At 45.2% G+C, this 13589-nt stretch overlaps 1 protein-coding gene across 8 annotated transcripts in view; it reads left to right on the top strand.

The window, feature by feature from the left end:
• SRRM1 (serine and arginine repetitive matrix 1) overlaps nucleotides 1-13589 on the top strand; it is a 29142-nt gene that overhangs the window by 9771 nt on the left and 5782 nt on the right. For 6 of the 8 annotated variants that reach the window (XM_081202802.1, XM_081202799.1, XM_081202806.1 and 3 more), the window contains 9 exons: nucleotides 1079-1191; nucleotides 1582-1782; nucleotides 2286-2486; nucleotides 3340-3459; nucleotides 5487-5758; nucleotides 6887-6967; nucleotides 7525-7611; nucleotides 9873-10017; nucleotides 10359-10400. In XM_081202802.1, coding sequence (XP_081058928.1) covers nucleotides 1079-1191; nucleotides 1582-1782; nucleotides 2286-2486; nucleotides 3340-3459; nucleotides 5487-5758; nucleotides 6887-6967; nucleotides 7525-7611; nucleotides 9873-10017; nucleotides 10359-10400 — 1262 coding nt within the window. The remainder of the gene's footprint in view (nucleotides 1-1078; nucleotides 1192-1581; nucleotides 1783-2285; nucleotides 2487-3339; nucleotides 3460-5486; nucleotides 5759-6886; nucleotides 6968-7524; nucleotides 7612-9872; nucleotides 10018-10358; nucleotides 10401-13589) is intronic. The other 2 variants (XM_081202801.1, XM_081202800.1) reach the window with 2 other exon arrangements.

The raw sequence follows: 13589 nt of genomic DNA, 5'->3' as shown, positions 1-13589 counted from the left end.
ATGTCTAGGCTGCGGATAGCAGCCTGCCGCCCAGCGCGAGGGGCGCCCTGAAGCAGAGCGCCCCCGCACCCGGCAGACATCCGCAGCGTGGGGAGCCTTGCAGGATTTCTCCGCAAGGCTCCCCACGCTGCGGATAGCAGCCTGCTGCCCAGCGCGAGGGGCGCCCTGAAGCAGAGCGCCCCCCGCGCCCGGCAGACATCCGCAGCGTGGGGAACCTTGCAGGAGTTCCCCGCAGGGCTCCCCACGCTGCGGATAGCAGCCTGCTGCCCGGCGGGCGGGGTGTCCTGAAGCAGAGCGCCCCTCGCGCCGGGCAGACATGGGCCAGCCCCACAAGCTTGGGGGACAGCAGGGAGGCGCAGCGCCGCCATCCCGCTGTTCCTCGACCTGGTTCGGTTTCCCCGACCTGCTTTTGGGGGGGAAATAAAGGAAAAAATTTTTTCCTCCCCCCCCCCCGAAAAAACTAGGTGTGTCCTATGGGACAGAGCGTCCTATGGGACGAAAAATACGGTACTAATTCAGTTTAGCATTATGAGATTTTATGGTTGACGTGGGGTTTCAAAGTTAGCACCTATCCACTTACCATGCCTAACCAGCTAGTTTTAACTATGGCTTCCAGTAATCTACTGAGTGGCAGAGACACTTCACTCTCTGCTAATGTTCATGTCATTGTGTAATTTGTCTTAGTGGTTTTCCTCTTTGAGCCTCCTGGTTTGAATGCATTTGTTCAGCTCTGTGTTATTCTTGATGTAAATGTACCTGAGCTAAAGTAGCATAGCGGCTTATTCATAGAACAATGAATTCACGAGTCTCCAGACCAGTTTTTTGTTTGTTTGTTTGTTTTTGCTTTGACCTCACCAGATGACTTTAGACAAGCCACTTTGCTTCTGCATTTTGAGGAAAATATTTGGTTACCTTATTGGGTGGTTGTAAAGACAAGATAATGCATTTGAAGCATTCAGAACACACTATATAAAGAACACTCTATATCGATGTGTATGGTGTTTATTCTTTCAGTGGATTCAACATTTTCTTCTCAGCCCATGCTTCTGAATTAAGGGCACATTAATGTTTATTTCAGATTGAACAGGAAAAATTGGCTTCCATGAAGAAACAAGATGAAGACAAGGATAAGAGAGACAAGGAAGATAAAGAAAATAGAGAAAAGAGGGACAGATCCCGAAGTCCTAGAAGGTATTACTTAAATGTGTGTGTGTTGTTATTTTCCAAATGAAGCAGCTCTATTTGTTAAATTTGCTTGGTAGAGCAGCTCTATTTGTTAAATTTGCTTGGGAATCTTTTAGTATTTGAAGTCTAAATGCTCTGGCAAAAGCATTTTATTTTTCCCAGTTAACAGTGCTACAAGGTGTACATTTGAACCTACATTTGTGTCCATGGCCCATGTATCATCTATGCAAACTCCCAATATTAAGCTGAGATCTTCAGGATCTTTTTGCTAGAGCTATAATGTGTGCAAAGTTAAATTATAAGCAGGTAGCAAGAGTGAGAAGGATAGTTGGATTGGATATTAATATATTTTTCAAATTCCACAAGAAACTTGAATATAAATTGACTTTGTCCTAGGCGCAAATCAAGGTCTCCTTCCCCTAGAAGACGCTCATCCCCTATCAGGAAAGAGAGAAAACACAGCCATTCCCGATCCCCACACCATAAAACAAAGAGTCGTAGTGTTACTCCTGCACCAGAAAAGAAAGAAGAGACTCCTGAGCCAGAACCTTCAATCAAAATAAAAGAAACATTGATCCAGGAGGCCACATCTACTAGGTATATCTACTTGTTGAGAAGTTTTCCTTTCTAGTTTTGTTCTCATATTACTCTGAAACGTGATATTCGATGTCATGCGGAGTAGTGAATATAATTCAGAAAGCTGTAATTCTACACCAATTTTATTTAGTTATTTGTTCATCATTCTGGCTTGCTTTCATTACTTTTTGAATACATGTTGAACATAACCTAACAATACTGCAGAAATGTGAAAATGTAAGATTGAACATGGGAATGGAAGGTGCCAGGAGCTTTGTCTGAGGCATAATCTACCAATCGGGAGTTGATGCTTTTGGCGTGCAAGTGCCTTAAACAAATCTCTTCTTCATAGAGCACTGGACATACTGTTTTGGTTCAGAATTCTTAGCTAACAGAAAGGGTGTCTTCTAGAATTACCTGCCATGTGTCTGTTAAGTGTTGCAGATTGCACCCTTAAATTATCTAAAGTCCCCCCCCCCTCCAATTGTAATCTCTGGTTTAATCTTCAAAATGTATTTCAACAGTGATATTTTGAAAGTCCCCAAAATTGAGCCTGTGCCAGATACCAAGGAGCCATCTCCAGAAAGAATTTCAAAGAAGGAAAGGGAGAAGGAAAAGGAAAAGAATCGTCAAAGGACTCCTTCTCGATCCAAGTCAAGGTCAAAATCTCGCTCACGGTCTGCATCTCATTCAAGACCAAGAAGGCGTCATAGATCACGATCCAGGTTAGAGGGTTGGAAGGTGTTTTTGCCCTGCTGGGCAGCATATGTGTTCTTTTTAAGTCACATCTACCTCATCCAGTTCGGATGAAAAAATGGTAAAGCATTCCTCCTCCTCATTGTCCTCTTATCATTTCTTACAGTTTGGAACATTCCATGTTGTTTCTTCATGTGTGTGGTCATGGGAACAGCCTGTGATCACACCATGTCAAAACAGCCCCCACTCTTGTAAATATGAATTAGGACTTAATAGTTATCCATGCAGGGCTAGTACAGGACATAGAGAGCAATTGCTTTGCTGCTTACACACACTGGTCTCCTTCAGCTCTCGATTGGTCTTCTGTGGCCTGTGTACTGAGACTTTCCAGGGCATGATGGGTGCTTCCAGAGAAAGACATTTTGACTGACATAGATGTGAAGAGCTCCTGCTCCTTTACTGCACCAAATACTACTTTAACCTTAGGAATAATAAACTGTTATATATTGTTGCATCAGTACTGCAGTGCACAGGCATTCTCCATGACCATCTCAGTAGAATGCTTAGCTTTGAGGAAGGACCCTTTCTCACCATTGAGCATTCAGGTATCTGTTGTCAGCTTTCCTGCAGCAACAAAGCAGCAGGGGTGCTGCTTCCAGAGGGTTAAATGGCAGTGTGTGGCCAGGTAATTACACAGGTGTTTGCAATCTTCCTGTTACACTGAGACAAAACAGAAGGTCAGTCCTGCTCCAAGTTTTATAGCAGCAATATACTAAGTGAGTGTGGCTCCACTGATAAGGAACTCCCTTCAGTTGGAGAGTTGGCAAAGCTTTGGCCTTGTAAATCAAGAAATTTAGTATCTGAATTTTCATGAATTGATAGGTCTTACTCACCAAGAAGGCGGCCTAGCCCAAGACGACGCCCATCTCCTCGGAGAAGAACCCCGCCAAGACGCATTCCACCTCCACCCAGACACAGAAGGAGTAGATCTCCTGTGAGACGGTAAGAGTCTCTAATTTAGAAGCAAGAGTCACCTGTATTTAAGGGATGTAGCAGTACTAATATTTTAGTAGCTTCAGTTCATTCCCCCCCCCTTCAATCTAAGGAGATGAGAGTCAGAAACAGTCTCCTATTTGGTCTGAAACTGGTCATGAAATACTTTCCTCTTGGTGTTCAGGACGAAAGATATACAGAGAAATAAGAGACTTAAATAAAAATAAGAGACTGTTTTGTCTACATCCTGACTTCCTCAGTAGGAAGAGATAAATAAATAAAATAAAATACCATGAAAGTTGCATCAAGGGAAACTGAATGCTGTCATTTCTACAATTCTCCATGGCTTGTCTTTTTAAATAATATATCCAGTGCTCAGCATAGGTTGACACGATGATGATGATGGTGGTAATAATAATAATAATAATAATAATAATAATAATAATAATAATAATAATAATAATAATTTTTTATTTGAACCCTGGCAGGAGCCGGACTCAGGGCAGCTAACATCACCAAACTAACACAGTGCACAAAGAACATAAAAACAGGCAACCAATTAATTAAAATACATCTTAAAATTAGTTCAGAGCAAATTAAAATCTGGACAGATGGCCGTCCACGGATAAAATTGAGAGTGGTTAATATTCTCCCGGGCCAACTGTTACCACTGGTCATATAAAGGACCTGTGAGCGGGCTAGGAGGCCTCTTTAATGCTTGTTCTTATACAGAAAGAAGAATCAGACTGAACCCTGACTAAAGGTCTGGCAGAACAGCTCCGTCTTGCAGGCCCTGCGGAAAGATGTCAAATCCCACAGCGCCCTGGTCTCTTGTGAGAGAGTGTTCTACCAGGCCGGGGTCTCTTAGAAAGTGTATTTGTTTCTGAACTATTTTTGAGACTACTTTCAAAGAGTCAGTGTAGGGGTTGTCAGTTGCAAAAGTAAAATGTTTTAGGATTCAAATAGGACAGATATATTTACTTTTATACCATTTCTTGATAAGGTTGACCCTCCTAAGAAGCCTTTGCTTTCCACAGACTGTACTTAAACATCCTAAAACATGGGGGAGCTTGTTTCACAGTAACTTGTCCACCGTTTTTCTTTCATGGAATTCTGTGCATTTGCAGAGGATTCTGGGACATGTTTTAGGGCACATAATTTATGTTGGGCACTGACCAGACCTGTTGGACCCTGTCACCACTGCATGAATAGCAGGTACACCTGACAATGTACATTCCAGGGAAGTTGTGTAGTAGCATCCCAAATGCCTTTTTGGAAGAGCCCCTGTTTCCTACAGAATACCGTTTGAAAGCATTGCTCCTAAAGAATTAACATACACTCACTTCATTGCTATTCTTTTCATAGGATGCCATTATGTTGCAAAAAGTTATGTGCACAGACAAACTGACATTTGAATATTGCTTTGCAAATTTTGTGACTGGATACTGAGCACTTGGACTTTAGAAAAACTTTTGAAAATTTAACACAAGCATAGTTGTTTAGCTTTGTGATATCACTTCCAAAGACTAAATTGCTCAGGGTAGGGTTTCTTTTTTTTCAGGTTCTCAGGAATTCTGCAGCCAAAGGTGGAGTCAGCAGGTACATGATAGCAACAGAACTGACCACAAATTGTGCCGCAGAATTCTAGAGGCCCTTCTTTAAAGTGTAATCTGAAAGAAACCTGACTGATTTAACTCTCAATACTGATGGCTTTTCCAAACATGAAAGAACAATTTTTAATTCCCTTGCATTGGGCTTTTTTGAGACAAGTTTCTTAAATGAAAGAGTCCATTAAATTCAGTCCTTTAAATAGAATACTTCTAGACCACCCAACTCCTAAACCATTTGAAACCTTTTCCATCACTAACTACTAAGTTAGGTCTGCTGGATGTGTTAAATTGAAAGTGCTATTCAACTGTTTGTGGAAATATTGTAGTAGAAGCTAGTAAGAGCTTTGAGAAACCAGGACAATGCAGATTGGTTACAGTGTCTTATGATTAGTCAGAGAATACTTGATGTCAACTTGAATTTTACAGGAGGAGACGATCGTCAGCATCTTTGTCAGGAAGTAGTTCCTCCTCCTCCTCTTCACGTTCCCGATCTCCACCAAAGAAACCACCTAAGAGAGTTGTCTCCAGCCCTCCTCGTAAGACACGTAGACTGTCACCTTCAGCAAGTCCTCCTAGGCGAAGGCACCGCCCCTCCCCACCCCTAACCCCACCCCCAAAGCCCCGCCGATCTCCAACACCTCAGCAATCGAACCGTGCAAGAAAAGGCCGAGGCTCAGTTTCTCCCAGTAGAACCTCAGGTACAGAGAAGTAAATTTATTTTTTTTACAAGCCGCTCTAATTGTGTGTATGGGACTTTGTATAGCTCTTTAGTAGCTAATGAGTGGAGTGTCTTAGACGCCTGCCTGTCTAAAGTGGAAAGGTTGTGGAGAGAGAGAGAGAGATAATAAATACTAAAATGTTAGGGGGGCATCTGTGTTTTCTCCAGCCCAAAACCAGTCCCCTAGGCTAGACGGCCAGAAAAGGCAGGGAGTAACTTCATGTATTGCTGGCCAGGTACACCTGTACGTTAAGCACAATACAATTGCCACACATGTAGCTCAAAAGAGAGCTGGAGTAGATACCATGCTAGACAAGTACATTTAGGTTTTGTTGCTGTAAGGACTACTTGACATGCACACCAGTAGCAGCCAATAGCATTATTTCACATGACATCACTTCGGTGCTCCTAGATATAAGGGGGAAAACCACTTCTGTGGAATATGTCCTTTGCTTGGGCAGCTACCTACATGAGTGGGTTGAGCACAGGGATCAACCTCAGTTGCTTCTTTTGGAGAATTGAGTTCAGTGGAAGCGTTGGTGGCAGGCTGGCAGTGTTTAGTAACTGTTTCAAAGGCTAAGTAGCAGTTCATTTGCTTGTACTATGCCAAACTTATGTTTAAAAATGCCACCATTAGAAGATTTTTAAAAATACAATCATTGTAGATTAGTCTATAATGGTGGTGGCCTCAGATGTAAGTTCTGATTTCAAATTACAGCACAGTGGATGTGGTTGGAGCATTTTATACACTCTCCCTCTCTCTGATTCTGTTTACAGGGAGCACTAACGAAGATTTATCTGACAAGTTTTGGGGCTTGTTTTTAAATTTAAGTGTCTTACCTGCCCTGTCCTAGGGGCTTGGGACTGTTCGCAGTTTTATCTCATTTCATCCTTCCAGCAACTCCTATACGGTAGTTTAGGCTGAAAGATAGTGACTTTCCTAGAGTTGAATCTGGATCTGCACCAGAATGGTGTTTGGGGGGGGGCGTGAATCATATATGCTTTGTGAAGGCTCCTAGGGCAATTAACACTACTGTATAAGTTACTCTATATATACCCAATATTTTCCTGGCTCTTCCTCAGAATTCTGATTATTTGTTCTTTTCAGCACCCAAACGTAAAAGTATTGAAAAAAGGGAATCTCCCTCACCAGCACCGAAACCTAGAAAAGTAGAATTGTCAGAATCGGGTGAGTTCCTCAATTTATGTCTTTACATTTTTAATACGGAGTTATTTTGAGATTCTGTGATATTGGGAGTGGTTTGTGTGACTTTGGTGCATTAGGTGCCTGTGTGTACCGTTTTATGTGAAGATGCTTCATTAAAAAAAGGCTAACCATTTAAGAACACTATAAAATGTAGCAAAAATAACCAAAAGAGTGAAAAAGCAACAGCAGTTCAAACATAATCATCTCTAGACTCTCTTGACATCCAAAGCACTATAAAAGAACCATGTCTTAAGAAAGAGCCCTGAGATTGAGCTCTGTGAATATGAAATGTATTCCATATTGTTACTGTTAACAGGGAGAGCTATAGCTCTGTGGTAGAGCACCTGCCTTGCATGAGAAAAGTCCCAGGTTCAGTTGCTGGCATCCCTAGGTAGGGAGATACTGGAGAGCCACTGCCGGTCAGTGTAGACAGTTCTGATGGACCAATGGTCTGACATAGTATAAAAACACTTCCTATGAAACACACTTGTAAATATAATATTTCAATGTGTTTTTCTTTTAATTTGCACACTTTTCAGAAGAAGACAAAGGTGGTAAAATGGCAGCTGCAGATTCTGTGCAACAAAGACGGCAGTATAGAAGGCAGAACCAGCAGTCTTCATCTGGTACGGTATTTTATAGTTTTGCAGACTGAATCCTTGTAATGTATACTTGGAAATAAGCTCCCTCTTGTTTATTGGGGCCTCTTCCCAAGTAAGTGTACAAAAAAAAATAATGTCCTAATATGAGTTGTTATAAATGGCTTCTATTGCAAACCTATAATTTGGCTAAGTCACTTGGATTTCTTTATGTGGACTGTTCTGGTTCTATCCAGTATTTCAGGGGTGGGGAACCTTTTCTGACCAGTGGGCCAGAACTTTATCTCCCCACTTGTGGCATGCCCAGTTTGATAGGTGGGGCTGCCTACCTGTCAATCACCTGATGCCATAGTAACAACAGGTGGTGCTGTGCTTTAAAGCCCCAATTGTCAGTACTTCAAAGATTCCAAACAGCTGGAGAAGGGCTTTCCGACAGCCCCAAACTGCTCTGAGCCTCTGGTGTCTGGAGCTTCAAAGAGTAGTGCTGGGAGGGAAACTGCTTTCCCCTCTGAGCAAGGCACACTACCACCCTCCCAACTGCTGATGGAAAGGAAAAACTGGAAGCTCACTTTGAAATCCTAATTGACCCTTTGAAGCCCCACCCTTACCTGCTGCACACCTGATGTCATATATAATGTCAGGTGCTGTGTGGTTGGCCATGGCTTCCTCAAAAGAGAGGCTAGCCAGCCAAATTCAGCCTGCAGGCTGACCATCCCCCAGCCCTTTAATATTTGTTACCAGCTCATGCAATTTGAAATTAGTGGTAGCCATCATAGACTCTATTTAAGAGGCTGGATTTTAACCCTATAAACTTTTGCTCTGTAGAACATTGCAGTTTTTAGGGGTAGGGGTGAGGTGCAATTTTCTATTGCTGAGAAAAGGCCCATGCTAGAACAGAGAGTGGCATCTGTGGGGAAGATAGCTGAGTACACAAAATTCACAGATGTAGGACTGCAGCGGTAGTGTACCTGTGGCCCTCCAGATACCACATTTACTCACACCTCAATCTTCAGAACATTGAAACCAACAAAAGTATTTGCTTGTAAATGTGCCATTGAATCTAATGTGCACCTTAATTTTTGCAATGTAATTTGGCCAGAAAAGGTGAGCATTAGATTCGAGTAAATACGGTATTACAATGCAAACCATTTTCCCACAGGCACTCAAATTTCCAGCAACCTCTGGAGGGCCACAGGTGCCCCCACTCCTGTACCTCAGGCTTATTATTTCTTAAATCATTGGTTCTTAAAAAATACGAGGTGCACTTTCCTAGAGAGTTGTAGGTGGTTTGTTGGAGCTGGTGTAAGGTATTTGATGTTTGCCTTTAATGGCTCAAGAGAGTGCCTTATCCCCTTCTGTGATGTGTTGAGTATTAGTAGGGCATTTTTTTGTTTCCTTGGAGATCTTTCAGTAGGCATTTGAAAAGTGTATTTTGGTCTAATGTATCAGCTATAGGCAGATGCAGCAATATCATAGTAATACACTGATTTATTAGTTTGAGCGCTGTGGACATATGCTCCCCCCTACCTCCTCTCACACAGCATATAACTGGGTTTCCCAGTTCAGCTGAAGGCTTTCATTTGAAGCACAAAGGGAGTGCATTGCTTCAGTGCTCATTTTAGAACCAATAAGCCATGGTTGGTTAGAATGAGATTGTTACATCTTAATCAGATGACAGTGTTTCCCTCTCTGCTTGCATTGCTCATGGGTATGGCCCTATATTGAAATTATATTGAAATAATTTAATCTTTTCCTTTCACATCCTTAAAAACTGTTGGCTCACTGCCCTTGGGAGCTAATAGCACCTGGTTGCTTATAAAAGTAGGCTTTATGTGTGAACTGAATGGGAACTTAGAGAAGCCTGCTAGCATATAATACTTATAGCTTAGATTACTTCTGGTTCCTAATATCTCTTAACATGCCAATTTTAGAAGGACAGCCATGTGAGTGGAGTTGGGAATCCATGCGGAGAGGATGTTTGAAAACAGAATCCATAAGATTGTTTTTTTCAAACTCTTTAATCAGCCACAGATATATAATTGCACAAATTGATTTGTAAAGCTGCTAATAATTATTCTACAGAAGTTTGCTGCATTTTGATTTTTTTATTCTTAAGGGGTTTATTCACAGAGTTTGATTTCCTTTTAAACTTGTTATTGAAAAAGTTGTGAAAGAAAAATTAGCGGAATTTAGCTGCTTTATATAGAGTCATTTAAAAATAATATCATTAATTCTAAAGTCATTATTGTGTTGCATTTTAGAAACAAGAGTCTTTCATTTTCTTACAGATTCTGGTTCATCGTCATCATCTGAAGAAGAACGGCCAAAAAAGTCAAACGTAAAGAATGGTGAAGTGGGTAGACGCCGGCGACACTCGCATTCCCGTAGCCCTTCTCCATCTCCACGAAAGTGGCAGAAAGATTCTTCCCCTCGGTAACTTCATTTGTTTTATACTGGCGTTTACTTCTAGCAGTCCATGTGCCATTGTTTTCTGAGCACCTTTATTATATCATTTGGAGCTTGTTTTGCTTTTGCATTTTCTGCAGTCAGAACTAAATTTAGCACCTATCCCAAACTCAGAACATGAATATGTTAATGTTTCATGTTAGCGGTGTTGTTTCTGTTGTTTCACTTTAATGACTTTTGGCTGATTTTTATCATAAGGATTCTTAATGGGAGCTTCTTGGGGCTAAGAATTGCTAATTCATCCTAGCAAGTAACTCTGGGGGATGTTTGACTTCTCAATTTTTTTCCCTCCCCTCCACTGCTGTCAGGATGCAGATGGGAAAGAGGTGGCAGTTGCCAATTGTTAAAAGGTCAGTTAGCAGGTTGATCTGCTAATTAGGATTAAGTCTTGAAGGGCTTTCTAGAAAGGTTGTATTTACTACTACTACTATTATTATTATTATTATTATTATTATTATTAACTTCAAATTTATAACACACTGTTCCAGAAAGGAGCCCAGTGTGGCTTCCATTAATCAAATAAAAACAATTCAAAGCAGCACTGTAACATATTGCAGGCAGTACTTATTGTATATTTAACATAGGCCCACCATGTAAAAAATAAAGCAGGGGGATGCTAAGCCTGTGGGAGGTGGTGGTGGAGGAGGGAGCCGGGTGCACCTTAGTCTTTCCTAAGTCTGCTTTGATCACCTCTGCCACAAATTCAGCTATGAAGGAAATGAAAAATAGAATAAAGTTACAAAAATGGGATAATAAAACAAGATGACAGTCTAGCAATGCACATTTGGTGTTTCCCAAATAGATATTCAGAAGTACAGTGGTACCCCGCAAGACGAATGCCTCGCAAGACGGAAAACCCGCAAGACGAAAGGGTTTTCTGTTTTGGAGGCGCTTCGCAAGACGAATTTCCCTATGGGCTTGCATCGCAAGACGAAAGCCCATAGGGAAATGCTGGCGGTCGGGAGCAAAGACTTTCGCCCACAGCCGGCCTTCAGAAGAGGACCTCTTCTGAAGGCCGGCGGGGGGCAAAAGTCTTTGCCCCCCCCGCCTGCCTCCCCCCGCCTGCCCCGGGCGATCTTAAAATGCTGGCGGGCGGGAGCAAAGCGTTCGCTGCCGACCCCCAGCATTTTAAAATCTCCAAGGGACAGCAGAGAAGTCTCTGTCCCGGGGAGATTTTAAAATGCTGGTGGGCGGGAGCGTTCGCTGCCGACCCCCAGCATTTTAAAACGCTGTTCCGAAGCGGGGGGGCGGGAACATCTGCCCCAGCCGCCCCACTTCGGAACGCTGTTCCGAAGCGGGGAGGTGGGGCGGGAACATCTGCCCCAGCCGCCCCACTTCGGAACGCTGTTCCGAAGCGGGGAGGTGGGGCGGGAACATCTGCCCCAGCCGCCCCACTTCGGAACGATGTTCCGAAGGGGGGAGGTGGGGCGGGAACATCTGCCCCAGCCGCCCCACTTCGGAACGATGTTCCGAAGGGGGGAGGTGGGGCGGGAACATCTGCCCCAGCCGCCCCACTTCGGAACGATGTTCCGAAGGGGGGAGGTGGGGCGGGAACATCTGCCCCAGCCGCCCCACTTCGGAACGATGTTCCGAAGGGGGGAGGTGGGGCGGGAACATCTGCCCCATCCGCCCCACTTCGGAACGATGTTCCGAAGGGGGGAGGTGGGGCGGGAACAGCTGCCCCATCCGCCCCACTTCGGAACGATGTTCCGAAGGGGGGAGGTGGGGCGGGAACAGCTGCCCCATCCGCCCCACTTCGGAACGATGTTCCGAAGGGGGGAGGTGGGGCGGGAACAGCTGCCCCAGCCGCCCCACTTCGGAACGATGTTCCGAAGGGGGGAGGTGGGGCGGGAACAGCTGCCCCAGCCGCCCCACTTCGGAACGATGTTCCGAAGGGGGGAAGTGGGGCGGGAACAGCTGCCCCAGCCGCCCCACTTCGGAACGATGTTCCGAAGAGGGGAAGTGGGGCGGGAACAGCTGCCCCATCCGCCCCACTTCGGAACGATGTTCCGAAGGGGGGAGGTGGGGCGGGAACAGCTGCCCCATCCGCCCCACTTCGGAACGATGTTCCGAAGGGGGGAGGTGGGGCGGGAACAGCTGCCCCATCCGCCCCACTTCGGAACGATGTTCCGAAGGGGGGGAGGTGGGGCGGGAACAGCTGCCCCATCCGCCCCACTTCGGAACGATGTTCCGAAGGGGGGGAGGTGGGGCGGGAACAGCTGCCCCATCCGCCCCCCTTCGGAACGATGTTCCGAAGGGGGGAGGTGAGGCGGGAACAGCTGCCCCATCCGCCCCCCTTCGGAACGATGTTCCGAAGGGGGGAGGTGGGGCGGGAACAGCTGCCCCATCCGCCCCACTTCGGAACGATGTTCCGAAGGGGGGGAGGTGGGGCGGGAACAGCTGCCCCATCCGCCCCACTTCGGAACGATGTTCCGAAGGGGGGAGGTGGGGCGGGAACAGCTGCCCCATCCGCCCCACTTCGGAACGATGTTCCGAAGGGGGGAGGTGGGGCGGGAACAGCTGCCCCATCCGCCCCACTTCGGAACGATGTTCCGAAGTGGGGAGGTGAGGCGGAAACAGCTGCCCCAGCCGCCCCACTTCGGAACGATGTTCCGAAGTGGGGAGGTGAGGCGGGAACAGCTGCCCCAGCCGCCCCACTTCGGAACGCTGTTCCGAAGGGGGGAGGGGGCGGGAACAGCAGCCCCAGCTGCCGGGCTTCGTAGCGCTGCTGCGAAGCCGGGCGGGGGGTGGGGTGGGAACACCTTCTGAAGGCGGGCAGGGGGCGAAAGTCTTTGTCCCCCCTGCCTGCCTTCCCAGGGGCTTTTACATCGCCCCGGACAGCGGAGAAGTCCTCCGCTGTCCGGGGCGATTTTAAAATGCCGCCCGCCAGCATTTTAAGATCGCCCCGGACAGCGGAGAAGTCCCCCGCTGTCCCGGGGTTTTTTAAAATGCTGGGGGTGGGAAGAAAAGCCCTTGTTCCCCCCCCAGCCTTCAGAAGAGGTCCGGGGACAGACTGTCCCCGGACCTGGCCTGAAGGTGGTTTCCCTAGGAACGCATTAATTGATTTTCAATGCATTCCTATGGGAAACCGTGCATCGCAAGACGAAAAACCCGCAAGACGAAGAGAATTGCGGAACGAATTAATTTCGTCTTGCGAGGCACCACTGTAGTTAAAATAGAGTTTATTTAATTTTTTAAAAAAAGAGTTTACTGCATCGCGGAAAGCAGCAGTGTATGATGTTATTAAAAAGGTTGCATTCAGGGGTTTTTTTTTAGTATTTGTTTAGGATAGACTGTAAAACTGAAAGTGGATTGTTTCTGTTTTGATTACATCAGTTACAAAAGAAACCCCAATTCATCACAACATTGTGTATTTGTATTTGAGGATTATTTTTGTACAATTTTATTTTATTTTTTGTTTTGCTTCACTTTGCTCTAATATTACAGACACCCCAAGTCTCTTAGAAAGCTATGTAATTTCTTTCCCATGAAACGTGGGTACTTTGGGATGTTGCCAACTATGTACCTTTGTGGTGATC

The sequence above is a fragment of the Podarcis bocagei genome, assembly GCF_964188305.1.
Source record: "Podarcis bocagei genome assembly, chromosome: 7".
NCBI lineage: Eukaryota > Metazoa > Chordata > Lepidosauria > Squamata > Lacertidae > Podarcis > Podarcis bocagei.
The sequence above is the reverse complement of the archived record's forward strand: the minus strand, read 5'-3'. Positions and strand labels throughout refer to the sequence as shown.